Here is a 27,180-nt window from a genome sequence, read left to right as displayed (position 1 = left end):
TTTGTTTTGGTGGGTTATTAGGTCCATGACAGGCACAGATAGAGTAAGGACATTTTAGAACGGTACCAGTTTGGAATAAAATCGTGTTCATTTTTCATCTGTCAGCTTTCACTAATGGAATATTTTCACCTGACCCGTCAATCTTTTTCTAATTATATCTGTTTTGCTGCTCTGTGGCTTACCACTCCTGCCCCTGAGAATTGAAATGTTTTATTTTGAAGCCTTTGGGCTACTTACTGGAGACTCATGATACCCATAATTTAAGGTGAAAAAAACATAGTTATAAAACCTTCATGTCTTAACTGCAACAGTATGGCCAACTAAATTAGCCAAAGCTTTGATTCACATGATCAAAACTGGCTGAAAAGTCCTAGGCAACATTTATGCTTAAGGCCATAACTAGACAGTAACTGCTATCATATTGAAAGAAAACCCAATTTTATAAACTAATCAATTGAGATTTTTTAACGGAAAAAAAAAACATTCAGCCCTATTCTAGCAATTTATTAAAGAGCAATGTTTCCTTTGCAAATAATTTATAAAAAATAAATAAGCTCATTAAAAGTTAATTATTTTTACCATAAAATAAGCATATGGAAAGCTTACAACCAAAATTAGAAACTCTATCCAGGATTTTTGAATCACACAAAAATTTAGTTAATGGGTCTTCAATTATTTACCAATTCAACAACAAATATACAAATTTCAGTGTTTTGTCTGTGTCATTAGATTGGTTCAAAAGAGCAGATGGTGCAACATACTGCTATAGAAACTTCTTCTGCCAAATGATCTTCAGGATTCTATCGATTCCACCTTCATAAAATTTGGATCCAAGTAATCTTATTAAATAACTCTGGGGATCGATTCTTTTAGTTTGGTTTCACCAAGAGCATTCGATGACAATGTATATTCAAAGTCACAAATAAAATAACTGAAGTGCTTCTGGATGAATCGTATTGACAATAAATCATATACATATTAAGAAAAAGTGGAATTAGTCCAGAAAAATAAAGCATCTCTAGGGGAGGTGCTGTATTTATTGAATACTTTGTATGTTCAGCACTGTGCCCTGGTAGACATTACTCCCATTTCAAAGATAAGGAAATTGAGACTCAGTGACATTTAGAAGGTCCATCCACTGACTCTTGTCCCTCTTGTCCCAATAGTTCATTTTTGCTTTTATTTCCCTTGCCTCTGGAGACGTGTCTAGCAAGGAGTTGCTACAGTCAAGGTTCAAGAGGTTGCTGCCTGGGTTCTCCTCTAGGATTTTCACGCATTTTGAACGTATGTTTTAAGATATTTGTTTTACTCAATACTTACCTTAATTGTAATTTTACTTGTCGATTATTTCCATGGACTATAGAGTTTGGGAGATTCTTTTAAAGAGTTTATTCTTCTAACTTATTAAATATTTTGGGTATCTTATATGCAATTAATTAATTTAGCAGAGCAAGGCTTTCTTTATAGACCTGCACTGTCCAATGGAGCGGCCATTAAGCCACATGTGGCTATTCAGCATTTACAGTCTGCCTAATCCAAACTGAGCACAAGATGTGTCACACAAGAAAAACACACACCAGACTTCTGAGACTTAGTATAAAAAAAAGTATATAAAAATCTTAATCATTTTTATATTGATTACACATTGAAGCTATATTTTGATTATATTGGAAAAATAATATACAGTGTAAGCTTTATTTCTTCTGCACTTTTTAGTTTTTTAAATGGGATTACAGAAAATTTAAAATATGCAGCTTGCACTCTCTGTTGGACAACATTGTTATAAATAGTATAAAGGAAAAGCTTCCAAGGCATTAATAGATTCTAATTACTGTACGTGGAAGACAAAAATAAAATGACAAATGTCCTTAATGAATCTGAAAAACCATCCTCGCAAGGCCAGGCCGAAGGAACAACGAGGCATAAGCGCAAGGGGTACACCTGGGGTCAAGGCAGGGACTGTGAACGCACAGCAAATACAAGTGTGGAAGAAATTAGCCAAGATGCCTCAGGAAACCACAGCTTACCACCTAATGCCCCCGTAGAGTTGGCCCCACAACCTAGTAAGAGATGGAGGAGTTCCAGGGGAATTATCTCTCTGTATTTCAAAAAAAAATATGTAAAGTGGTGAAATACCCAGGATTCACGAGTGAAACATTATAAGGACTGATGTGAAGGGGGGCGGTACTCTGACAGGAAGTCCCGCCTCCTGGCCCCGCCTCCCTCCCCCTGCCGGTCCCTCCTCCCTCCTGCGGTCTGGACAGACCCAAGTGGTGCCCTCCCTCTTTTCCTGCGGGCGGAAGCCATGACCTCCTCCTAAGGTCCACGAGGGCGCAACATTAGATGCTGCTCTCACTACAACTGAGTTGGATGGTTTTGGTATGTCATTTCTCTTCGAGGTTTTGTCTCTTTCAGCTCTTTTCTTTTGCTTTCTCAGTGTCTGAAAGTCTCAGCTCAACCACAAGGATGAGCCTGGGGCACCCTCCATCCCCTCCCATCTTCCAGCGTCGCTATCGGACCCATTTCTTCACCACTCATATTCTATGTAGTTAAGTCAACACACACAAAAAATTTTTTAAGAAACGTATCTAGCAGCCAGTTATATGATTATGAAAGAAACAAAGTTGCAGACAGATTTATTACAATACTTCATCAAGGGACAGAATTACTTCTGTCTACACTTAAGGAAATGAAAATATTGTAGCAAGAAAAATTTTAAATATTATTTAACAGTAATTAACAATAAGAAACTAGTCCAACCAATAGGAATGGTTAAATAAGTTGTGATAAATTCATATAGTGGAATCACTCCATAGCTATTAGAAATCATGCTTTTGAATGACAAAAGAAACACACACAGTAAAAATTAACAAAGATACATAATTATTTACAGTATGATCTAACTCCATGTAAAATAAAATACGTAGGCTAGTGGCCACCTTGGTGGTGAGATTACAGGTCATTTTTTCCTCTTTACATATAGTTTTGGCGCTTTTCAATTTTTTACAACAAACATATACTACTGTTAGAATCAGAAAAAATATATACATAGAAGGAACTATTATTCTCTAGTTTCAATTTCAATAATAAGTCCAATTTTTAAAAGAATACCGACAAAAGCTTATCTTTCATGGTAAAAAATCATACCACCTCTGAAGATGATACATAATACAGTACAGCTTTTATTAACATTATAACCCTGTGTCAGCAAGATTAGTTATGCTTTATATGAGAGTGGTTTACCTTGCCTGATATGATATTGGCTTCTCTATAAAACAAACATTAGAATCATCGGCAACGCCAGTGTAACAGAAAGACCCTTGTCTGAAAATCAGCAAAACTTGTTTAAGGGGCACTAAAGGATAAGACCTCGTTAGCCCTTTCTAGAAATCAGTAGCATGTTTCAGTGTGAAAGCTCAAAGCTAGTTCCACAGAAATTGCAGCAAAAATATAAAATAAACCTCAGCAATCACAGAAACAAATCTTCCAGTGTTATCAAACCAAATAACTTGGAGCCTGTTAAGAATTAAAAAAAAAAAAATTCAATTCAAAGAAATCATGGCACATTCTAAAGGACAGCAAGTGAAGGCTCTCTTCACAGGATGAGTTATTATTTCATTCTTATTTGCTCAGGAAAGGTCACATCATTCATTGCAAGGAGTGCTCTAAAATCAAAGGGTTTATAATCAAATTAATCATAATGTTGCTCATAGTAAGGACTTTTTCCTCCTTTCTTCCTCCTAGAGCCACACAATATAATGCATTTCAAGATCCATTTATGCTTCCTGAAGAGCCCAACATCTCACGATTCGTGTTTATTTTTCTGCAAACATTCAGAGTCCTCCCTGTGCAGGCTTTTGACAAGACCCCAGTAACACAAAGCCCTCAAGGACCCCAGGGCCTGGAGAGCGCCTCGAAAGTCATGTAAAATAGAGTTCTATCATTTGCTCTGCTAAATGTATCATGAACCAGATATGTAAATTCATATTAGCAGCATTTGCTAGAAACACTGCTTTTAAAAGGAACATTGCAGCCCAGGGCCCTTTGTTGTCTCTCCTATATCCTGCCATTTCTTTTTCAAAGGAAACTCGGTTCAACAGAGACCATTAAGTATATCATGGCAGTTTAGAGATGGTTACTTGGGACTTAACTTTTTATTCCAACCTTTGCGATTATTACTTCAAGATAAACACTACATTTAGGAACGGGCACTGATAAGGCCATTCAATTTCTGTAAAAAAGTTACAGAATGGTTCCCACTCCCCATACATTTGTTACACAGTGTGTTGCAGAAATGATGGCCCCTGACAGTCTCTGATCACCCCAAAAAAAGAACAAATCCAGGCACTATTCACATTATTCAATATTTTACAATCACCTACGCTCATTTCCAAATGTCTGTCATATGCCACAAAAAATTTTTCTAGAAGTCGGATAAATGAAATCGATAGTTTTACAACAGTAAGAAGTAGAAATGGTTAACAGCTGATGTGTGCGCGTAATTATTTCAAAATAGATGAATAGGAAAATGTTCAGGACTATTTATAACTTCTTCTGCCTTTCTTAGAGTAGTAGAAAATCAGGGAAAGAGAAACAACAAAAGCAAAAAGTAGGAAAGCAATGAAAGCCAGTAAAGACTTTCGGGTATGAAAAAGGCTGCATTCGGTGCACAGGGTGAATTCCTCTGGACAAAATCTACCCAGAGTCTCGGGACCCGGGAAGCCATTGTTGTCAATAATTTTCCTGTAATGTTTCATGGACGGTTTGGGCTCAAACTGATTTGCAGCATAATGATAGAGGCCAAACTTCGGAGCTGTGCGATCATTAAATGAATAAGCAAAGTATCCACAAAGATTGATACCGTCCAGTATGTAGGCTAGAAAAACAAAAGGACAGAATGGTTATGCAAATGTTTTGCACACAACACTTCACTTTTACACAGCCTTAGGGAGTGCATCGGGGAAAATTGCAATACCATTTAATAAAACTAAATTAGGTTTAACCATAAAAGACTTCTTTCAATGCGAGGACGAATACCGAGCTACGCTTAACGTAGTAGGTTTTACCTAATTAAACCTCCTATGATGTACTTGGGTCAAACCTTTATGCACATGAAGGAGGCAAGAGTGCTGTGAGCCCCTCTGCGATGGGGGACAAGAGAGTCCACGCTTTTATAGGCCCAGCGCTAGGGAATTTTCCACTCTTTTGCTAGGGTCTCCCACTTTTAGCTAAACTCCATTATCCCTGGGGGAAAATACTAGGTATCTCTCGGACTTGTTCAGTGTGGCAAGGTCTGGATAGCACTTTGCTATGAGAGTGACAGTGGATGTATATGTTTGAGCGCCTATGGGGTATCCTGCCCTCGGGGGCCATGGTCTTCAAGCGACTGGGGTTTCCAGGGCTCCTTACCTTTCAGAGCTTCATTGACATAATTTTGCATGTAGTACACCCTCAACCTGTCTTGGGCTGCGAGCGGATCATCGTCTATGCCGTTGGATATTATATACATGGGGAGGTCTCCGTACTTCAACTTCAGCCAGTTGAGAACTTTGCGCAAGCCCCAGGGCACCACTGCCACCTGACCGGGAGAGTTGAGCCAGGTGATGTCGGTCATTTCCTGCACTTCCAGGTAATCGTTGTATTTCATTGGATCTTCTTTTTCCCAGTCGACAAGGATGGTGGTGTAATGGCTTAAAGCCAGAAAGTCAAAGGAACCCCGGATCAGCTTTTTTTCTTCCTCCGTGAAATAGGGTAGAAGGAAGTTGTTTCTTTGGTTGAGCCAGTCCCTCATCACACGTGGATAATCCCCGGAGCCGAAAATGGGCTCCGCCAGCCAGCCAATGTCAAATTCCAAAACTCTCTCGGCCACTTCTTTGTCCTTTGGGGAGAAAGGGCAGGCGGGCTCTGTCCAATCGGCCTGCAGGGCTATGGATATTTTACCTTTCTGAGAGCGCCTGAACTTCTCATCGTACACGCGCCAGGCCAACGCGTGCGCTTTCAGCAGATTGTGCCCGGCGCTGTAGGTCATGTTCCGAGTGTACGGCTCGCCCATCGTGATCCAGAACTTGACGTGGTGCCCGAGATCCTGAAAGCACAGCCGGGCGTACTCGGCAAAGGCCAGGGCGGTGCGGGGGTTCTCCCAGGCGCCGTGCTTGGCCAGGGGCCACGGCAGGCCGTGGTGCGGGGCGGCGGGGCGCCAGAGCGCCACCACCGGCGTGATGTTGGCGCGCACCAGCTCGCTGACCACGCAGCGGTAGTAGTGCAGGACCGTGTGGTTCACCTGGGACAGGTTGCCCAGAGGCAGGATCAAGGCCCAGTCCAGCGAGAAGTGAAAGTGCGAAACGTGCATCTCCTGGAGTAAGGCTATCTGGGGCCGGATGGCCGCGAAGTCCACGCAATAGGACTTCCTCTTCTTGGTCACCGCCCCGTCCACCTTAATGAGCCTCTTACTGTGGTGGACATCCCACAGGTAAACGTTCGGGTCGGTAAACTGAGACAGAGTGGTGTCCACCTGCCGGGAGAGGAGTAGGCGTGAGTTTCACCTGACCGTCCTGGAAAAGGAATTCCGTGCAGTCCCATCCATGAAACTAGCAAGCCAGAGAGCAAAAAGAGAGCCTTTCTAGCAGGAAATTTCAACCAGGTTTCATCAATCGTTAAGCTCATGAAGAAAAAAAAAATCCACTTTTTAATGCATTTTGGCTTAACTCATAGTCCTAACTCTTGAACTGTTGCTTCAATGTTTAAAAAAAAAAAATCTGATTTTTAAAAAATCATTTCAGATGGCAAACATTAATGATTCTCACACACCTCTGGTCTGTGTTAAGCAAGCAAAGTGCTTTTGAACGTTTGTATCTTAATATAAGAAATCACTAATAATACGAGACTCCCAAATTAAAAAAAAAATAGACAAGATAAAGCATAAAACCTGAGTGAGTTAGAGTCAGAAAATGCAATGATATTTAAAATTAAATCGTGCTTCTTAAAATCACATTCTGAATTGAAGTTTGCTAGGCAGGGAACATGCTAGATACGTGTAACTTGCCTTTTATTGGTGTTAGTGTCAAAGACAGAACTTAACAAATTCAGTCGGATGATGAAAGCGTTAGAGAATGTGGAAATGAGGAACCATATTAGCATTTACACGTACTGGGCTATTTGAACATAGTTTTTAACTGTTCCTGAGTGATTTTTCGGTGATGATCACGAGACCAAGGGTTTTCAATCATCTGATGAATTAGCCTCCGAAATGAAAATGGGTATTTAGGAAAAGCAGGCAGATTGTAAAACTGAAACCACAAAACGCTCCCTCTACGTGTTAACCACGGAGGAAAAGGCACACGGAAAGTTCATCCTCAGTGACCAAACCAGTTTTCTCCTCAGAAACAATCCTGTTTGAAGGGGTCCTGGGTTGGACCCTCGGAATACAAGCGGGGGTCAAACTCTGGTTTGAAATCCCTAGCAGAGGTTTCTTTGCATTTTGCCCGCCTGAGCTGCTGGTCCTCTGGAGGGGTCAGGGCTGTGTTTATAAGGGAAAGTAAGAAAAAACTCAGCATGTCAGAGGCAAATTGCTCTCTCTGGAGAATTGTCCCCTGCACATCACCCACGCATGCATTTCCCCCCGTACTGTGGGAATGCTGTGACAAGTATTTTTCCACTGTGATGCACCCACAAATCTTGTTTCCTCAGCTTTGCAAGAGAAATATTTGCATGCTCTTTTGAAGTGAAGGTGTTCAGAGCTTGAAGGAATTCTTTGGATTATTTTCACAGAGCTCCGGGTTGACTAAATTTGTGACTTTTCTACCACAATTTTTCCAAAACAGCAGCTTTTATTCGGTCCATCTGCAAACAAATACGGGAGACTAAGGTATAATTTCGGGGTGGGGGAGGGGATCTATTTCTTGAAAATACGAGACACTTAGAAATGAGTACTTGGGCATAATTCTATCTAACCTCCATTAACTGGTTGACTTTTCTTAATTAAAAACAATGAAAACTCAAGTGGAGCCTTTCAGAAGAAATGGGTATAAAGTATGTATTTAGTATATTACGGAAGAAACCTTCTTCTAATAGTGGCCAAGGTTAAAGAAGCTCTATGTCCCCAACATGTAACAGGGTCTGCAACTATGTTTACTATGAGCGTTAGTGGTTACAGGGAAACAAGCCTGTCTTCTGGGAAATTACGTCCAGCGACAGTGACAGTCCACGTGAACAAGCCGGAGGTGTGGCTTCAGACAGGTGGTGCCCTTACTGGGATATTCTTTTTAAAGTTTTTTAGGATTAATGTGAGGAATTTATTTGTGTTAGAAGTTTGAAATACTAGCCAGGAGGGAAAAGACAAATTTCAATGGTTTAAAAATTACTTCTCAGGGCTTTAATATAATGTATTAAAAGTATAGAGAACAGCTTGTAAATTAAAACATATGCACACCCTCCTCAGAACCGCCCTACAAAAAAATTTGTTTTTACTCTGCCGGGAAAGTAGTTAGGAGGTAGCTTAGGAAGGGCACTGCCAAAATAATGCAAGGCTCGAGGTGAAAAGAAGAAAGAACAAAACAGCAGATGCAGCCTTTTCCCACTAGAGAGCTTCTGGAGAAGTTCACCCACCAAGGGTTTGAGAGCAAGGTAGTTTGTGTGTGGCTGCTTGGGTGTCAGACCGGCGGGGGGTGGAGGGGTGGGGGGGCACTGTTGGGTGGAGGACTAGGGACCCTCCCCCACCTGAGGTAGAAGGGAGTGCAACCTCAGAGGAAGGATTCAGAGCTGAGGCGTGGCTGGCATCAGATCAAATTCTAAAACAACTGTCCCTAAAGACTAGCAAAAGCAATCCTCTCCCCATCTCCCTCCCTCTTCACTGCCAGATTTGTTAGGTCTGACCAGAGTTTCTCTGCTCTCTCTCTCAAGGAAATAGGTTGTACTCTTAAAACTTTCTCACTACTTACCAGTTCCCAAAAGCAAACACAGTCCAGGGATGGGGAACAGAGCAGGAGTGAAGGGGCTCCCCACACTGTCTCACAACTCCCTGAGTTCACACTGTCTGCACAGAGATGCTGGCAGAAACTTCTCTTCACGTAAAACTGAACTGGGAATTACCTACCCAGGCTGAGGCTGCTATCCTGAGTCCTCAGGGGCAAGGAGCACAGAGCCCAGCTGGGAGTGGCTCCTCCCAGAAGGTCAGGAGAGAGAACAAAGACCAGGGACCAACCTGCCCCCAGCCCGGAAGGAAGGAGGGGTGGGGAGCCCATCTCCCTCCCTTTGTCCCTTTCCCCCTCACCAGCACCCTATTTGAACCCCACTGTGGATCCCACATGCAGGAGAGAAGTTAAGAAAGGGAGGTTCTGGGAACAGAGGCTGAGGGAGAAGAGAGAGGAGGAGGGAGGAAAACCCCAAACCCAACAGGGCAGTGCTAGACATCTTCCTCCTGTGCTCAGACATCTTTACTAACAGTGTCCTGCAGTCGCCTTTTAAATATAAGAAGGGATTTAAGTCTGAGGCTGCCCTGTAAACTAACTCAGGTCTGCAAAAGACCTAAGAATAATACAACCTAGCAAAAAAATGTACTAAGGATAGTGTTGATTTATTTCCTTATAAATAAAGGACTTCCATTTGATACTTACAAGAAAATAGCAACCCATTTCAACTAAAAGACCTTTCCTCAGATCCAAGCATTCTTCCAAATACTTCTTTTGAACCGAAGGGTAACAGAATATGCCACCCCAAAATGTGACAGTGGGAGTTCAGGGCCTGCCACCGCAAAGTACGCTCTGCTCATATAAAACTGAGTATTTTGAGCAGCAGGCTCTCAAAAAATAGCAAATGCAGCGAAAGGCTTTCTCTGAGCTCCCCTTACCTGCCTAAAGACAGATCCTCCAAAAGGAACTCAGTTGTCATTAGTCCCCTCCTGGGGGGGGGGCGGTTCATCCCCCAGGGAAGATGGAGTCTTGTCACAGAAGAGGAGACCAGAGGTCACCACGACACCCAGACAGACTTTGTCACAAAGTATTGTGGTTCCCATTTACTCTTCTAAGCGTCCATTCATCTTTCCTAAAAATTGTTTATTCTTCCCTAGAGACCTATATCCCACCCCTGCTTCCAGCTTTTTCTACTAAGATGGTATGTATTTAAGCCTGAATTCCACCTCACCTCAAGGAGTTACTCATTTTTCCCTGAGTGTCTCCCATGTATATGTAAGCTGCACATGTTACAAAACTTCTATTTGTTATTATCTTGTTAATCTGTCTTTAATTATAAGGGATCTCAGCTAAGAACTCAGAAGGGTAGAGGGAAAGTTATTTTTCCTTTACTACTGAACCAGTGAATTGGCTAGAAGCACTCAGCATGCTAAATGCCATTGCTTGTCTATGAATACCAACCTTTGTCTCTGTCTTGATCTCTGTTTACACACTGTTCCGCAGCACCCTACTACCACCTTGCTCACTTAGTACCCTACTCTGTGCTACTCCATTATGTGATTTGTGTATCCCACATTTTCTCTCAACAGACCTCTTTGAAAGCAGGGGTCAACCTTACTCATCTCAGCGTGCACTCCCCTCAACCAAGCACCCCCAATGATTAACATAGGGCTTTGTCCGATAAGCATCCAATAAGTGCCTACTAAAATATACCATCAAACTCTAGAAAACCAATTCCTTTAAGATTGGGAAGTTAAAAATCATATTGAGGATTGGTTGACCGTTTTGAAGAACTTCCTTACCACTTCGATGACTAGCTCTAGAAATGAAATTTTGAGCAGTGAACCATTGGAGCAAGGGTTTTCATTGCTGAGTGCTTCTGCAATAGGCTGCAGCTATGCCTCGGGAGGGCTCCGCCTGATGTTCCTGCCTTGGGCTCAGCAGCTCCACTGAGATCTCATAAATTTGAAGTTCTGTGTTACTTCTTAATTATGGAAGAACCCAACCGCTCTAAAAAGCATTGAAAACCACTATATTAAAAGGGAGTATTTTATCTTTTTACTACCTTTTCAGATCTTAAATGTTCATGTATTTTAAACTTGTTCCTCCTTTGGAGCTGATTTAAAGTACAAGATGAAGCTAGAAAGATTTTTGGAGAGAAGGGCACCATGCTCCAAACTGTGCCCCTAACGTGCTCCTCCAGGAACCACGTTTGGCCTGAAGAATGGACAATGTGCCATGACAAACCTAATAAGGAAACACTACTTACTAGTGATAGGGCTTGGTGACACTGCTGATTGATTTTGTCAGCTGACTTACTTGAATGTAGTTGTCAACAATTCCCCAAGCAAAGTCACAGGGAAATGTCCCTTCTAGGGGTTGATTCTCAGGTAAAGGAGGGAAGCCATTTTTCTCTATCAGCTTTTGGTAGAACAAGGCTGACGATTTTGGCAACAGTTTCTTATCCTGGCTGAGAAAGTCGACATAGAAGAGCCCACGTCTGATGCTGTAGCCTCTGTGCCACTCGAAGCCATCCATAAGGGACCACGCCGTGTACCCGATGACGTCCACCCCATCCAGCCTGATGGCTGCAAAGAGAAGCGAGGACGAGAACAACATGACTGACCCTTAGCTGGGCACTAGCCTCATGACTCAAGAGCATTTGAGGGGTTTACTACTTATGGAAATAAGTTATGGATAATGCTTATTGTTCGGTAAACCAATGACCTTCCTTACTAATAAAAGGCTATCACACCTGGATAACTCTACAAATAAATGTCTTCACAAATAGGATGATCTCCAATATGTTTTTACTTGGAGTATTTTTATTTCCAGTAGGTGGTCTTTGGGCCTGAGAAGATGTCTTGTTCCATTTTCTATCCTAGCATTGTGGCTGCTGCAATAAAGAGTTAAAATCTTTAAAAGTATGAACTACACAATATTTTCTTCAGAAAGAGTTGGTATTCTTTTTCCTTTAAAAATCGTTTTATTCAGGGGCGCCTGGGTGGCACAGCGGTTAAGCGTCTGCCTTCGGCTCAGGGTGTGATCCCGGCATTATGGGATCGAGCCCCACATCAGGCTCCTCCGCTATGAGCCTGCTTCTTCCTCTCCCACTCCCCCTGCTTGTGTTCCTTCTCTCGCTGGCTGTCTCTCTCTCTGTCGAATAAATAAATAAAATCTTAAAAAAAAAATCGTTTTATTCAGTGCAAATAGTAAGAACCCAAAAACACGTACACAGATCTAGATACCCCAGGTATTGCTTAATCCTTAATATAATCTAAAAATCTAGAGTAGTAACTCTGAAAATCAAGTTATTTCACACATTAAAACCCAGTTTCTCATTTACAAAATGAGTTTTAAAAATGAATTTGAGTTCCTCAAGGCCCCAGATGAGAAAGGTGTTACATAAATGCATTCCTGCTATTGCCAAAATGATTTTCTGCATTACAATTAAAAACTATAAATTCACATAGTTTATTACAGATCATCTGAAAGATTGTTCTTCCTGTGGATTTTGGCAGGAAATTAGAATTTTATCCCCAATCCTACCTTTTAAGGTTTCCATTATGAATTTTTTGAGGTAATACATATATTTGGCATCATCTCTCTTGGTGGTCCCTGAGACAAACCAGCCATTTTCCACAATAAATATTTGAGGGTGGTTATATTCAAGGTCAATCCAAGAAAGGAGTTGCCTCAGGCTGGGAGATTCTAATTGGCGGAACTTCATGTGAGGGTCCAATAGTTGAAAACTCAAGGTTGGTCCGAAAGAAAGAGCAAAAAAGTCAGCTGTTCCCTTGATGAACTTTTTCTCAGATTCAGTAAAATCGGGCAGAAGAGATGAAAGGTTATTCTTCATGCTCTCAGGATAGTCACCGTCAATAAATATGGGTTTGGCAAACCAGCCTAGTACAAAGTCAAGAGATTTTTGACATTCTTTGATGCTATGGTCGGTCATTCTTCGAGGACTGATCCAGTGGGAGCTTAGGGCAATGGATATCTGGCCTCCCTGAGTTGGACGGAAAGAAGTATTGTAGAGATGCCAGATTTTGGCATGAGCCTATAAAGAGAAAAGCCATGATGAATTTATCTCTGATTGTGAGAAATAATACAATACATTTTTGAATCCCCAACTCTATTGGTATCTGTTTCTCATCAAGCCTAACCTAATGAATAACCCCACAATATAAGAGTCACCTGGAAACAATAAATTATTTTCAGAGGTGGGTCAGCCCACAGAGAGCTGCTACCATGACTGGAATTGTTTCCGTTGTTTTTCAGTAGCCAGTGGAAAATGTGAATTTCTTGCCTTGAATGCAAAGTGATTATTCGTACTTCGAAAAGTTAATGAAATAAGAATTTGTTATAATATCTTACTACTTAATTGACTTTGGATTATGTAATTTTTCATTAATAGGCTTCATGAGAAGAACCAATTCTGCATTATGATCACGCCAGGAATTTCTAAGTAGGATTATGTATTTTTTTTATCCTAAGAGACTGGGAGTTTTCAAGTTGACTCAAGCTGTTGGAGTCAATTTTATATTTTGTGTTCATGCCTCACAGCTAAAATCCTAACACATGTTCCCACAATCTTTATTCTTCCCTAAGAAGAGTCAGCACAATAAATTAAGGACTAACTCCAATACCTAACCTTGGCCCACCCTCCGGAACTCTGGGACAGCGCTGGTTTCCCACAGGACCCAGGGTGCAAGGTACAAGCCAAGAGCAAGAATCCCCCAAATGCAGCTTCAAGGAGATCAGATGTCCAATGTTAGTCAGCGCTCAGCTGGGAGTTTCCTACAGCAATGAAATGGGCTTTGCTTCCCTAAGATAACCTTTATACTCCCATAAAATCTTACTGACTTCTGATAGGTTTTTTTTTTTTCACTTGTTTTCCTTTTATTCACAAAGACTGAGGATTACAGGGTTGTTCCTCCCTTACTTGAATTACGTCTCTCTTCACTTTTGCATTCCTTGATTTACCCCCCCTATTTTTCTACAAATACAAGTGCTGTTTATCAGCCTTTTACTCCCCTAATATATCCTCCCTGAAAAACCCCATTCCAATTCTCTGTTTGACTCATACTCTCCAAGATGATTATGCCAATTTCATCCCACTCCCTGGGCCTGAAGAAGCTCGTTCCCTCAGTATGCCAAATATCCTCTGCATTTTTCCTAAATATTCTTCTCGTGGTTCATTTCGGTGCAGGTGTCCAAGAATGATCTCATCACTGTTCTTATGAGTTCAGCCAAATAGTTCAATGGCATAAAACAGTTTATGTCTAACTTTCGTTTTTTGGTTTCTTGGTAAATATCTACTCTGTTTCATTCCACTGAATGTGTTTTTTCATGACCTGAAGCAACTACCCAGATGCTAAGAAGGAAACAGAGAGTAAAAAATGAAGCAGGCGAACAGTGGCATTTGCCCACGTGGTTCGAGAAACGGGGGTTCCATCGTGCTGGGCTGCCGGCTTCGTGACGCCTCCCACCTTTATCCTCCTCACCCCCACCACCCGACCTCTCTCTTCCCCATTGTCAGGGAATCTCACCGAGTCATTCACCAGTTGACCAGAAAAGAAAGGGAGCAGCTCAGGCTAGTCCTCAGAATGGCAGACCGGGACACTTCCCTACCATGGCCCAGGGAGGCCCACAGCCACTCAGGTCCTAAATCTAACAGTCACGTCTCTATAGAACAGATGCTGTGACAGACTCCAGGCACGAGTGACAGCAGCCCAAGAACTTCTGAATCTGGGTCCGTTTTGCAGGTAGCTGAAGGAGGAGTCCTCCAACAGAACGGCCTATGCCGATGGGCCACCCCTCTAACTGCGGACACTTTACCTACCCTGGGCAGGTGAGACTAACTTCCTTGCGTCTCTCACGGGGATGTTATGAGGATTAAGTAATGTACATAGAACACCTAACACAGAGTCTGCCTACGGTAAGGTCTCCACGAATGCATATTCCAGCAGGCCAAAAAAAGAAAGCACAGCCCGTAAAGCATAGCATACCGCCTGCTAAGGAATTCAGTCGAAGAACAGCCAAGCGATGTAGTGATACCACTTGGGGTTTGGATTAGAAGAGCCGTGGGTTTGGATCCCAACTCCCCCATCCATTACCAGCATGAGCCTCAGTTACTTCCGTACAAACAGGAATCGCAGGTGTTCTCCCGCAGGGACACGATGAGGACGAAAGGATAGGAGGCAAGTAAAAGTGTCTAGTAAGTAGCTGATTATTTGAGAGAAGTATAAATTTGCAGCATTGGGAAGCTGATGATTAATTTTATGTGTCCACTTGCCTGGGCTAAGGGGACGCCCCCCCCCCTCGCCCCAGAGAGCTGGTAAAACATTTGTCAAGGGTTTAGCTAAGCTGCGCTACGGTATTGCTGCCTCAGCATCGATTTTGTTTGGCCAAGTGGCCTTCGGGGACCTTAAGCTGACACCAGCCTCTCCTGCAAGCGCATGCCCCAGTCAGCAGCCTCCGGGATCACAAGCAAATGGCAGTTCCTGACATGACCTCCAGAACAGCCCTCGTGATCAACAGTCTCCCCTCCCTTCCAGCACCTGGATGCCTCACGGGCCCTTTAGATAGAGCCCCCTGGGGCTTACCAAGATCCATCTTTTGGGTGGAATTGACCAGTCCGGCCCTAGCCCAGGCATGTATTTAAGTCCTGCCTTTTTCTTTGTCTGTGCTCTGCCTTGATCTCCCCAAGTGGCCCCCGAAGGCCGTGCACTTCCTGCAGGACCTGTGAGTCACAAACTTCTCTATTCAGGTTCTCCTGTGGTCAGTTGTCGAGCTGAGACTCGCCGTACAGCACTGGGCTCCACTTAACAGACGTTAATCTAACAAACCGTACCGCATTATTGCTGGGTGTGTCTATGAGGGCGTTTCTGGAAGAGCTTAGCATTTGCACTGGTAGGCCGAGTAAAGAAAATCACCCTCACCAGTGTGGGTTGGCATCATCCAATGCACTGAGGGGCTGAAGAGAACAAAAAGGAAAGGACAGGTGAACTGTTTCTCTGGAGAAAGCAAAAGAATATAGAAAGTGTCTTTGGGGTGCCTGGGTGGCACAGCGGTTAGGCGTCTGCCTTCGGCTCAGGGCGTGATCCCGGCGTTATGGGATCGAGCCCCACATCAGGCTCCTCCGCTATGAGCCTGCTTCTTCCTCTCCCACTCCCCCTGCCTGTGTTCCCTCTCTCGCTGGCTGTCTCTGTCTCTGTCGAATAAATAAATAAAAATCTTAAAAAAAAAAAAAGTGTCTTGATTATCACTTGCCTTAACCACTCATCCCACCCCCCATCCCCCCACCTGATCTGTCATTTGACTGCTCTCCACAGCAGCCCAACTTGGAGTCATCCCATGCCTGGCATCTTCTCCAGGAAGTCCCCACCCCACCCCCACCCAACCTGCCGCACCGCCTGCACGTCCTCCTCTGGGTGCCCCCTGAGTCTGAGGCATAACTCTCTTGCATCACCTACGGCGGGTAATGACGCCTTCCTGCCCCGACTGAGCTCCCTGGGGGTCCCCTCGTCCCCTCCCTGGCACGTGGAGGCCCCAGGGTCTGCTGCACGGAACTGAAGGCTGCTCCGTTCACCTTCATTCCATGTTCAGATGGTGGATTTGAGTAACAACTGCTTACTATAAGGCAAGGCGTAGGAAGGTCACCACTTAAGGTGTGGCAACAGCCAAGGATGATTAAGAGGGACATGGTTGCTCGTTTTTCATTGCTTTCTGATTATTCTGGGTGCATTCATCTTACAAGTTTGTCATTTCAAGGTTGAGATTTAATAAAGTTATTGACAAGGACGCAGGGAAGCGATTAAGGGGGTGCATAAGAATGTTCACCTACACACTATTTCTAATAGTAAAATATTGGAAACAATTGAAATGTCCAATATTCAAATCTATTCACACCTATATATGCATGTTTTAACACATAATGTCATGACTAAAGATAAACTACTATTCAGACATTATAAATAATACAGAAGAACGTCCATTAACATGTCAAAACTGTTTCTGAAAAACTAACTGAACAGAAAAGCAGATTACAAAGCAGTAAGGAGAGTTTAACAGTATTTTTTATTAAAGAAAAACACGTACATAAAAACCTGGAATGATTTATAAGTTGTTAAAAGAGGTTTTGTAGCAGGATTGCGGGTAGTATAATTCTCTTCAATTTGCTCATCTCTATTTTTTCATTTCCTACCATACTCATGTATTGCTTTAGAGGTAAGAAAAAACTTCAAATTTAAGAAAGGAAAACAGCTCATTGGAGCCAGATGGCTGGCCCTGCTGAACTGTCCGTGACAGTTATTTGAAAGCCGTGCTCTAAATAACGCCTGCCTGATTGTTCTCTGTGGTGCCCTGTGGTCTCTGCCTCAGCTCCTGAGTCCCCGGCTCACTGAACCCTCCACGAAGGTCTGAAGTCCCCTGTTATGCCTTCATAGGTACAGCTCTCCCAAGTTTTCCAATTCCCTGTCCCCCCAGCTCATGCCCCTTCAAAACCCAGCTCAGGCATCACCCCTCTGGAAAGTCTTCCCTGACATCTTCCCTCTCTCTGCCCTTAAGAGTCCATTGCACGTGTCTCCACGGCTGGCCTCTATCAAACACCTTCCCCATATTGTGCTGCCTTCAAGTCTAGATTATAGGGGTTTCCAAGACATTGACTGGCTCTTTTATCTCTCTCTTCTCAGATTCTAGCAAAGTGTCTGGGGCAGAATAAGTAAAATAAACAGATATGGAGGAATGAAGGCTGGCAGTAAGAACCAGATCAGAGTTTGGGACAGAAGCAAACATTTTTCTGATCCAGAATGGGAAAACTCTCTCATAAGATACCCTGGTTGTATTTTATTTCTGAGACCTGCAAAGACAGAGAGCTTTCAGGCATACACCATTAAGGAAATAAATTAGAAGGAATTTGGCATGGTAAGCATCTGAGAATAATACTGCATTGTCTCAAAAGCACTAATGATCCAATTTGGGGCAGAAGATACTGGTGTGTGATATCCTCTTCACTTCCTTCCCAGCCTCAGTGTTGATTTTGAAATCTATGTTCTGAAAAATTTATATTATCCAGAATATATATACAAAAATCCTTGAAATAACTGGAGATTAAACACAACAAATATTTTTTAAATGCACCAAAAGAGAGATGGAATGGCAATACTAACATAAGACAAAATATAGTTTTAAGTCAAAAATTATTGCAAAAGACAAAGAGGAACATTACCTATGGATAAGAGAGTCAATCCATCAAGAATATATAAAATTATAAACACACGCACATCAACAAGAGAACAAAATTAATGAAGCAAAAATTGATAGAATTGAAGGGAGAAATATATAACTTGATAATAATTGTTCCAGACTTTAATACTCCACTTTTAATAATGGACAGAAAATTTAGACAGCAGGGTGCCTGGGTGGTTTGGTCAGTTAGGCAGTTGCCTTCAGCTCAGGTCATGATCCCAGGGTCCTGGGATCGAGTCCTGCATCGGGTTCCCTGGTCAGCAGGGAGTCTGCTTCTCCCTCTGACTCTGCCTGCCGCTCCCCCCCGCTTGTGCTGTCTGTATCAAACAAATAAATAAAATATTAAAAAAAAAAAAAAGGAAAGAAAATCTAGACAGCAGTTCAACAAGAAAAGAGAGACTTTGGACATACTATAAATTAATCAGACATATAGAACAGCCCACCCAACAAGAATAGATACACATTTTTCTTAAGTGCCCATGAGACATTCTCCAGAATTGACCATATGTAAGGATCCAAAACAATTCTTAATAAATTTTAAAAGACTAGATCATACAAAGTATCTTCTCTGACCACCGTGAAGTGAAATGACAAATCAATAGCATTCACAGATAAATGTGGAAATTAAAGAACACATTCTTAGAAATCAATAGGTCAAAGAAGAAATCACAAGGAACATTAGAAAATACTTGGAGATGAATAAAAATCAAACCACAACATGCCAAGACTCATGGGATGCCACAAAAGCAGTGCTCAGAGGACGTTTTAATACCTGTAAGTGACCACATGAAAAAAAAAGAAAGACCTCAAACCGAGAACTAACCCTTCCACCTGAAGGAAACAGAGAAAGAAGAGCAAACTCAACCTACAGCTGGCAGAATAAAGGGAATAATAAAGATTAGAGTGGATATAAACAAGATGAAGTATCCAGACAATTATCTGAGAAATTATCTAGACTAAGAAAAACAGAGAGAAGACTCAAATTACTAAAATCAGAAACCAAAGCAGGGACATCACTACTGGTCTTTTCTGTAGACCTACTTCTATAATACAAGGATTATAAGGGACTACAATAAAAAATTGTATGCCTACAAATAAGATAACCTAGAGGAAATGAACAAATCCCTAGAAATATACCAAACGTGGCTCAAGAAGAAATAGAAAAAGGAGAAAGACACCACTTTTTAAATTTTAATTCTGCCTTTTGTTGTATGATTTCCTTACTGTTTAAGCTAAGACCTTTGGTACAAGGTTGGAGGGGAGAGATACCATGTTTATGGATTGGAAGATTCAACACTGGAAGTTATCCATCCTCCCCAAATTGATCTTTCGATTCCACACCATCCCAAACAAAATCCCAACACATTTTTTGTAGACACTGATGAGTTGTTTCTAAAATGTATGATTACTCAAAGGACTTAGATCAGTTCAAATAAATTGCAAAAGGAAGAACAAAGTTGAAGCACTCACACGACTGGATTTCAAGACTTACTCGAAAGCTATAATATCCAATATGGTGTGATACTGGCATAAGAACAGACAAATAGATCAAAGACGAATCGAGAATTCAAAAATAAACCTAATGCAAACAGATTTCTAACAAATTCAGCTATGCACTTATATGGCAAAGGAAGGCCTTTTCAACAAACTCTTTTGCAAAATGGAAAAATATATGAAAAAAAATGAACTCAACCTTACACCTTGCCTAAAAATTCATTTGAGACAGATCCAAATGTGAAGGATAAAACTATGAAACTTGCAGAACAACACATAGCCTTTTGATCTTAGAACACAGAAAGCACTAATCATAGAAGAAAAAAATTGATGAATTGGACATCATCAAAATTATAATCTGCTCATCAAAAGTTAACAAAAAAGGGGTGCCTGTCTGGCTCAGTCAGAAGAGCATGTGACTCCTGATTCCGGGGTCATGAGTTTGAGCACCATGCTGGGTGTAGAGATTACTTACATAAATAAATAAATATGAAAAAAAAATTTAAGTCTTTAAATAAATAAAAATTTGCTTATTTAGCTTTTAAGTAAAGAGATCAATACTGATTTATTCACTCACTCATTTATTCATTCAACAAATGTTGTCCTACTTACCTTTTTAAGTTTCTAGAAATTAAGAGGATTCAAAATAAGATTCTGATCTCATGGAGCTTACATTGTAGGGAGGAAGAGAGATACTCGAAATACAACTGAGGAAGAGATCAAGACGTGGCAGGGACGGAATGGAGGGGTACAATACAAAAGGCTTCTCTTAGCAGGGATGGTTGAGGAGACATCTATCAATAACAGCATAAATGAAGGGTGCTAAGTGAGACCTGAGAGAAAACGCATTCTGGGTAGAGGACTGGGCAAGTGTAAAGAAAGATCGGTGGGTCTGGCAGGAACATGGCAGGTTGGAGGAAAACCATATAGAAAGTAAAGGGGGCAACTCCTAAAAAGGAGATGAGACACAGGTATTTAGCCCCCACTCCCACCTCCAAACCAAGAGGGGCCATTGCCAATGACTGACAGGGATAGGAGGTCAAAAGTCCAGCTGGAAAGCAACTGTGGGATACAACTTACAGTCCAGAGGTCCCGCAGGGGATCAAACTGAAATGGCAACATGGCTTTCCTTTACGCCTTCCCTGGTTCTGCTCTCATGCCTTCACTGACTTCTCTTCAAGCACTTCTTCGCCCAAGGCTGGCTTCTCAGGGAGCTGGACCTGCGTCAGGCTGGGACCAGGTTGGCCCAGCCTTGTAGGCCCCAGTGAGGAGTTTGGATTTTTTTTCTAAATAAGGTGAAATTCACTAGATGGTTAAACACAGTGGTTAAGAACATGAGCTAAGTCAGACTGCTCTAATTCTGTGCCCTTGCTAGCTGTGTGACCTTGGACACATCATCTAACTCTCTGTGCCTCTGCTTCCTCATTTGTAAAATAAGGCCAAGAATAGCACCTTAAGTTCCTATTCTTACGTGGAGTAAGTAAATCAGTATATAAAAAGCATTTATAATGTGACTAGCTAGGTAAGTTTATTATTCAAGTGTGGTAGTAATATAATTTATGATTTTTAAAAGATCACTGGCTGCTATGTGGCAAACACCAGGAGGGCAAGACAGGGGCAAGAAAACCAGTTAGGGAGCCATTGCCGTGGTCTAGGCAAAAGATAATGTGGGTTTAGACCAAAGGAGATAGCAAGAAGTGGCCAGATTTAGGCTATCATGGAAGGTGGAACCAGGAGAACTTGGTGATGAATTGCACATGACTTGCAAGGCAGGGAAAGAATCAGGACAACAGGGAAAGCAACAAGTAAAGGATTAGGGCAGGAAAGTGATCAAGTTCTGTTTGGGTCACGGGTCTGATACCTCACTGAAGATGCCTGGTTGGTGGCTGGGTAGATAAGTCAAAAGTTGGAGAAGACATTGATAGATGGTATTAACAATCATTCAAATACATTTCAGAGGTAACACTGAAAGGGTCACTTTTGGCTATCATTCCTTAGATTTTTTAAAAAATGAAATGGAATAATGCTTAAAGGATTAATTTAATCCTACAAATAATCTTAATTAAACTGACTGCGACCAATGGTTAAAGATCTGAAATGCAGCCCATCAGCAAAAAATAATTCAAAACAGCTAGTTTGTGGCTACTCCCTACCCAAGAAGAGACCTCGAGGTGTTGTCTAGTTCTAATTTAAAGGTACATTCTTTTAAGAAAGGTCAAAGGACTAAACACATTTTAAATCACGATTATATGTCCAGGGACTTTCTTCAAAGTCACTGCCACCCTGTGCTGTTACGCGTATGCCAACTACCCAATGTTCGTTTTTGTAGACCAAGTTAACCTTCTTATTTCTATCCAGCACAGCTCTGTAGATTATAAACAGCAGTTTCTTCAGGTAGAATTTCAAGCAGCCTTCACAAAACAATCATCTAAAAGAGCATAAAAATAATTTCCAAAACATAGCCATCTATAATTTTATGCACAAAAATACTGTAATCAGTGGTCTCTGTGTGCAGTTCCCCAAACGTTGCCCAGGACTTGCCTCAATCATCCGGGCCCCAACCTATGCCCAAGGCCCCACGTCCACCTTCCCTGACACCCAGTCAGACAGATGTATGGAAACAGGCAACAGCTGACCTTGCGTGACTCACTGTGGACTTAGCAAATTAAATATGTAGAATTTCGACTTTGAGCACCAAGCCTTACAGCCTCTCAGAAGTTAAGAGGAAGAACTAGTACAGTTTCATACCCGTATGCGTTTTCTATCTCATCACTTCCCCAACCCAGCTCCTTTACCACAGACAAGTCAATTTCTTGATATCTGCCATGCAGGGCTTATGTTGGATGACAACCCATCAATCCCAAAACATTCTACTTTTCCTTTATTATCTAGCCTTCCCCGCCTTCTGTTTTAGATTTGTTTCTTCTAAGAAGAGTCCGTAATTAACCCTGCTTACTCTTGGTGCTATTTCCCCCCATTATTCACTGTAAATGTCCACTCCTCCCAAATTCAGCTCCCTTCTCATCTCCTCTGTGAAGACTTGTTTGGCTTCATGGATGCATTTAGACATTCCTTTCCCACCACACCCTGAACACACGTATTTGGAGTAGATACCAAGCTTCTTCATAGTTCTTCATAAATTCGTGTCTCTTCACTAAGACCATATGCTCTTCATCAACAAGGGTTGAATTGAAACAACCTGAACACCTCACAATAAGAGATTATTTATTTATTCTTTTAGTCAAATATTTATTGAGTAGCTACTATGTGCCAGACATAGTTCTTAGATTAGGCGAAACAATCTAAAGGGACAACAATAAGGATCAGTTGAAATAATCCAAGACTAAGGGATTAAATGGAACAAATTATTTGCTGGCTACAAAACATCATCAATCATTTTAATAAATTATTCAGCTACAGACAACGCATGTGCAGTATTACCTAATTTATGGACTCATATGTGGATACATAGAATAAATAGACAGAAGACAGGAGTCATTTGAGTTGAATGACCCAAGGCAGACCAATGAGAGATTCCCCCTGAGATTTTTCTGCCGTAGTAGAGGCAAGTGTCTCTCCTGCCTCTGGAGTAAATCTGGACTTCTTGGCATGGGAAGAGACCCTCTGCGGCAGGATGTAAAGAAGCCAAGCAGACCTAAGCATGTGAGCATGAGAGAGAGAGAGAGGGAGAGGGAGAGAGAAATTGCCCCCCACCCGTTGATGGTAATAATTACCTGCAAGTCCAATCTCTGAACTGTCTGGAGTTGTTCTCCAATTCTGTGAATTACCCCAGTGTCCTTTGAATAAAATCTCTTTTTCTTCCTTAACCTAGTTTTAGTTGGGGTTGGTCATTTGCCAATGTAGAATTCCTAAATACACATATAACCAAATTTGAGATTCTCTAAGACCCCACTGAGGTAAAGGTATGCTTCTACAGCCGGGCAAGACAAAGGCCAAGGTATATTTTTTTAAATCATGGCGTGATTTTGGAGTTTTGTAACCTATAATCATTATGTCTGGATTTTTCCGAAGTAGGTTACATAAAAGGCCTTATTCATTTATTTCTAAGCATAAACTTTCTCCAAATGAAGTAAAAAATTTCATAACTCAGTTGGAGTAAATACATCAATAAATCAGAGATTAAGTTTCTTGCCTCATTTATCTGTACAAAACTAATCAACATCAGTTAATTCATTCTATTTAATACTCAATCATGCTGCTATAAAAATCCTTCCAAATCACTGATGCTAGGTTGTTAACAAAATATCTGGCTCGCAACCACAATCTACCTAGTCCATTAATCACCATGTTCTCGGAGACACAGAGGAGTTCCAATCCCTGAATTTTATATCTGTTTTTCTAACAGCAACACAATGAGAATGGTGAAGGAACAAGTAGGGAGACATCAGGCTAGCTGAGAAAAAGAGACAGGAAGATGAAGAATTCAGATAAGGGATGTTTATCACACGGTCAGCAAAAGCACCCTGTGGTTCATCCATCAGCTGGAATCTTTTCAGTAAACATCTATTACTAAAATCACCAACGTAATTCTATGATACCCTCATGAAACAGCTGCTCTCTGGTTTCAACAAAATTGAGAAAAGTCTTTTTCTCATAACAGTCAGCTTTACTTTTCTAAATGTTTTACCTCTGTCTCCTCACCTAATTTTCCCGCTTGGAATTATCAACATCAGATGCCAACTGACTGACTCTCCCTGAGACTTGAACATCATTTATCAGTTCACAGGCTCATTTGCGGCTGTTTGCTTTCAAAATAACTCAGTTCCCCTTGCAGTAGAGAACACTTTCCACCTAAAGAAAAAGTGACGTGTAAGCATGCGAGGGTTTCTGCATTGTCAGACAGCGTAAGGTTACGGAAATATAAAATATCTTTTATGGAGGGGCGCCTGGGTGGCTCCGTCAGTTAAGCATCGGACTCTTGGTCTCAGCTCAGGTCCTGATGTCAGGGTTGTGAGATCAAGCCCCGTGTCAGGCTCTGCACTGGACGTGGAGCCTGCTTAAGATTCTTTCTCTCTCTCTAAAAAAATAAATAAATAAAAAACCTCTCTCTCTCTATATATATATACATGTACATATAGATACATATATGTATATGTATAATGTTTTAGGGAGTAGCTGGTAGTAGAAAGCAACTGCCCACCCTTTCCCTCCCTCTTTCCCATTTACCTTGTGTGGTAGCAGTTTCTACGCTGTCTTAAGTCACAGGTTTTCATGGCAGATTCCAGTCTGTGTCATTCCAGTGACATCAAGTTATGAGCAGCCACAGCAATTTTGAAAATCCAGGTAGACTAGAACTAATTAGAAATTATCAGAGTGTGTTGTGTGGAGTAAGGGCAGGTAAGCCCTGCTTTATGAAACTCTCGTTTCAGTTGTGAATGTGTCAACTTTCTTAGTGCGGGTCAAGTTCCAACTATTCGAAAGTCACTCGTCTGAGTTAAGGGATATTTTCATCCCACAAGTATTTCTGGACCTTCTACCTGCCTGGCACAGTTTCAGCACTTAGGGAGGCAACAAACTGGACAAAAGCTCTGCCCTCACAAAGCTTCTAGTTTAGCAGAAGAGACAATAATCAGCGAATATTATAAACACTACTGCAAAGAATGTTAGATGGTGAGCAGTGGTCAGAAAACGCAGAACCAAGGAAGGACGGCCTGGAAGCCAAGGAGAGGAGAGGCATTTTCTTGGTGGTGCTCACAAGAATCTTTCGTTTGTTTTCCCATTACCCATGGTGCGGTGTTAGTCTTGATTTTACAGCTCTCTAGGGCAAAATCCAGATGTGTTCTTACTGGGGAGGAATCATGTCCGTTAACATCTACCCTCACAGAACTTAAAATAGCGTAACCCATAGTAAATAACAAATCAAACAAAGGCATACTCCCCTGTGCACCCCCAGAAAATCAGAATCAGAGAATGGGATTAACCCACGCAGGCCAGCTCCTTCTGTCCATTTCTGTGTCTAGGATTTTTTTTTTTTTTACAGTCTCCCTTTATGACCCTAAATAATCCTCAAAGAGTATTCTGTATCCGCACACCTCACGCCCCCAATAAAAGCTGTTCTCCTTGGGCTTTGGTCGGGTTCGTTTACAAATGTTCTTCAAGGGATAATTAACACACAGGAGCCACTTGGACCTACAGTGTTGAGCAACTACTAAATCTGTAGCTTCTGTCTAGGGATGGCCTTAGAAATCAAAGATGGCATTTTCAATAGCCACTATTATGCCAGAAGGGTTTTGTTTGTTTGCTGGTTTGGTTTTGTTTTTTAATTGCTCGAATAGGGTCTTCTATTCTGAGGCTAAAAACCAAACCCCCAAAATTCTTCTCCACAGAGTTCATTTGCAGTACCTATAAATTTAGTGAGCTCCTCTCTCCTCTACGCCCCCAGGAAGCACTTCTTGAGCCAGGAAGTAGGTCTCTCTACTCCCTCAAAGGCCGGGTCTCTGGGAGAAGCGGTTTTGAATGGGGTGGTTAAGCTGTGCCTCATTCCAGAAAGTGGCTTCTGACCATAGGCTTCAAACAGGTGAGGAAGCTGATTCTGTGGATTTGGGGATCAGGTGGGCTGGGAAGAACATTCCAGGCAGAGAGTAAAGTCAGAAGAAAAGTTCTCAAGACACAACAGCAAGACCTTCCCTGGGACTGGAGGACAGTGAGTGAGCGGCAAGGGTTAGAGTTGAGGCCAAATGTGTCACGCGCTGCAAGGATGTTTCCAGAATGGGGAACTGAGGCAGTCATACCCGCTTGATCTAACCCCCCTCTATAATGAAAGGGAAAATTTAATGGGGATTAAACATGAAAGGGAAAGAAAAGCTTCTTAATCAAATTGTAAAGGACATGGTTTTTACCCCCCTCTCCCTTGTCTCTCACAGATTAGCAATAAACACCAGGAAGCAGTCGCGCACAGTTTCTGCTGTAACTCTTCCTGAGACATTGTTTGCTTCCTTCCGTTCTTCAGATATTAGAATTGCAAAGGAAAATAAAATAAGAGCCCTGAATCGGAACGCACTTTTTCACAAGTATTATTTGTGTTATCATGCGATCATTATTTCACTGAGCCAATATTTATGCCACGGGCAAGTTATACGGGGCACACAGTGTGGGATCAAAGCCCAGGTAACAGAACGATTGTGACACAAGATTGAAAATGAAAGGGCGGTGAGAATGGGGCTTCAGAGAAAAGAAAGACTCCTTGTGGAGAGGTCTTCACGTGGGAGGTAATGTCCCAACCATATATTGAGAGATGTGCAGGTCCTGGGGAGATGGAAAAAGGCATTTGAGACAGATCACTGCGAGGGGAAAGCCTGCGAGATGGTGACAGCTTGCATTTCTCAAAGAGGGAACCTCCCCCGTCATCCTCTAGGACTGTGACCTTGACACGCCTCCCCCAGAGGGGTCTGTGTTCCCTCCCCTTGACTCTGGGGGTTGTGACTGATCTGAGAGAAGTGAAGCTGCAGGACACCACTTCCTTCTAGTTGGTTCTCTTGGGGTGTTTGCTGGGCGGGGGGGGGGGGGG

General features: G+C 42.0%; 1 protein-coding gene across 1 annotated transcript in view; it reads right to left on the bottom strand.

Moving 5' to 3' along the window:
- Positions 1–2,315: 2,315 nt before the first annotated feature.
- KL (klotho) overlaps positions 2,316–27,180 on the bottom strand; it is a 42,655-nt gene continuing 17,790 nt past the window's right edge. Inside the window, exons 2-5 of the mRNA XM_040621979.1 lie at positions 12,456–12,966; positions 11,226–11,494; positions 5,410–6,511; positions 2,316–4,876 (exon numbers count right to left, since the gene is read on the bottom strand). Coding sequence (XP_040477913.1) covers positions 4,539–4,876; positions 5,410–6,511; positions 11,226–11,494; positions 12,456–12,966 — 2,220 coding nt within the window. The 3' untranslated portion in view covers positions 2,316–4,538. The remainder of the gene's footprint in view (positions 4,877–5,409; positions 6,512–11,225; positions 11,495–12,455; positions 12,967–27,180) is intronic.

Source organism: Ursus maritimus, unplaced genomic scaffold (genome assembly GCF_017311325.1).
Source record: "Ursus maritimus isolate PB19 unplaced genomic scaffold, ASM1731132v1 scaffold_10, whole genome shotgun sequence".
NCBI classification, from domain to species: Eukaryota; Metazoa; Chordata; class Mammalia; order Carnivora; family Ursidae; genus Ursus; species Ursus maritimus.
This window is presented reverse-complemented; position numbering and strand designations above follow the sequence as displayed.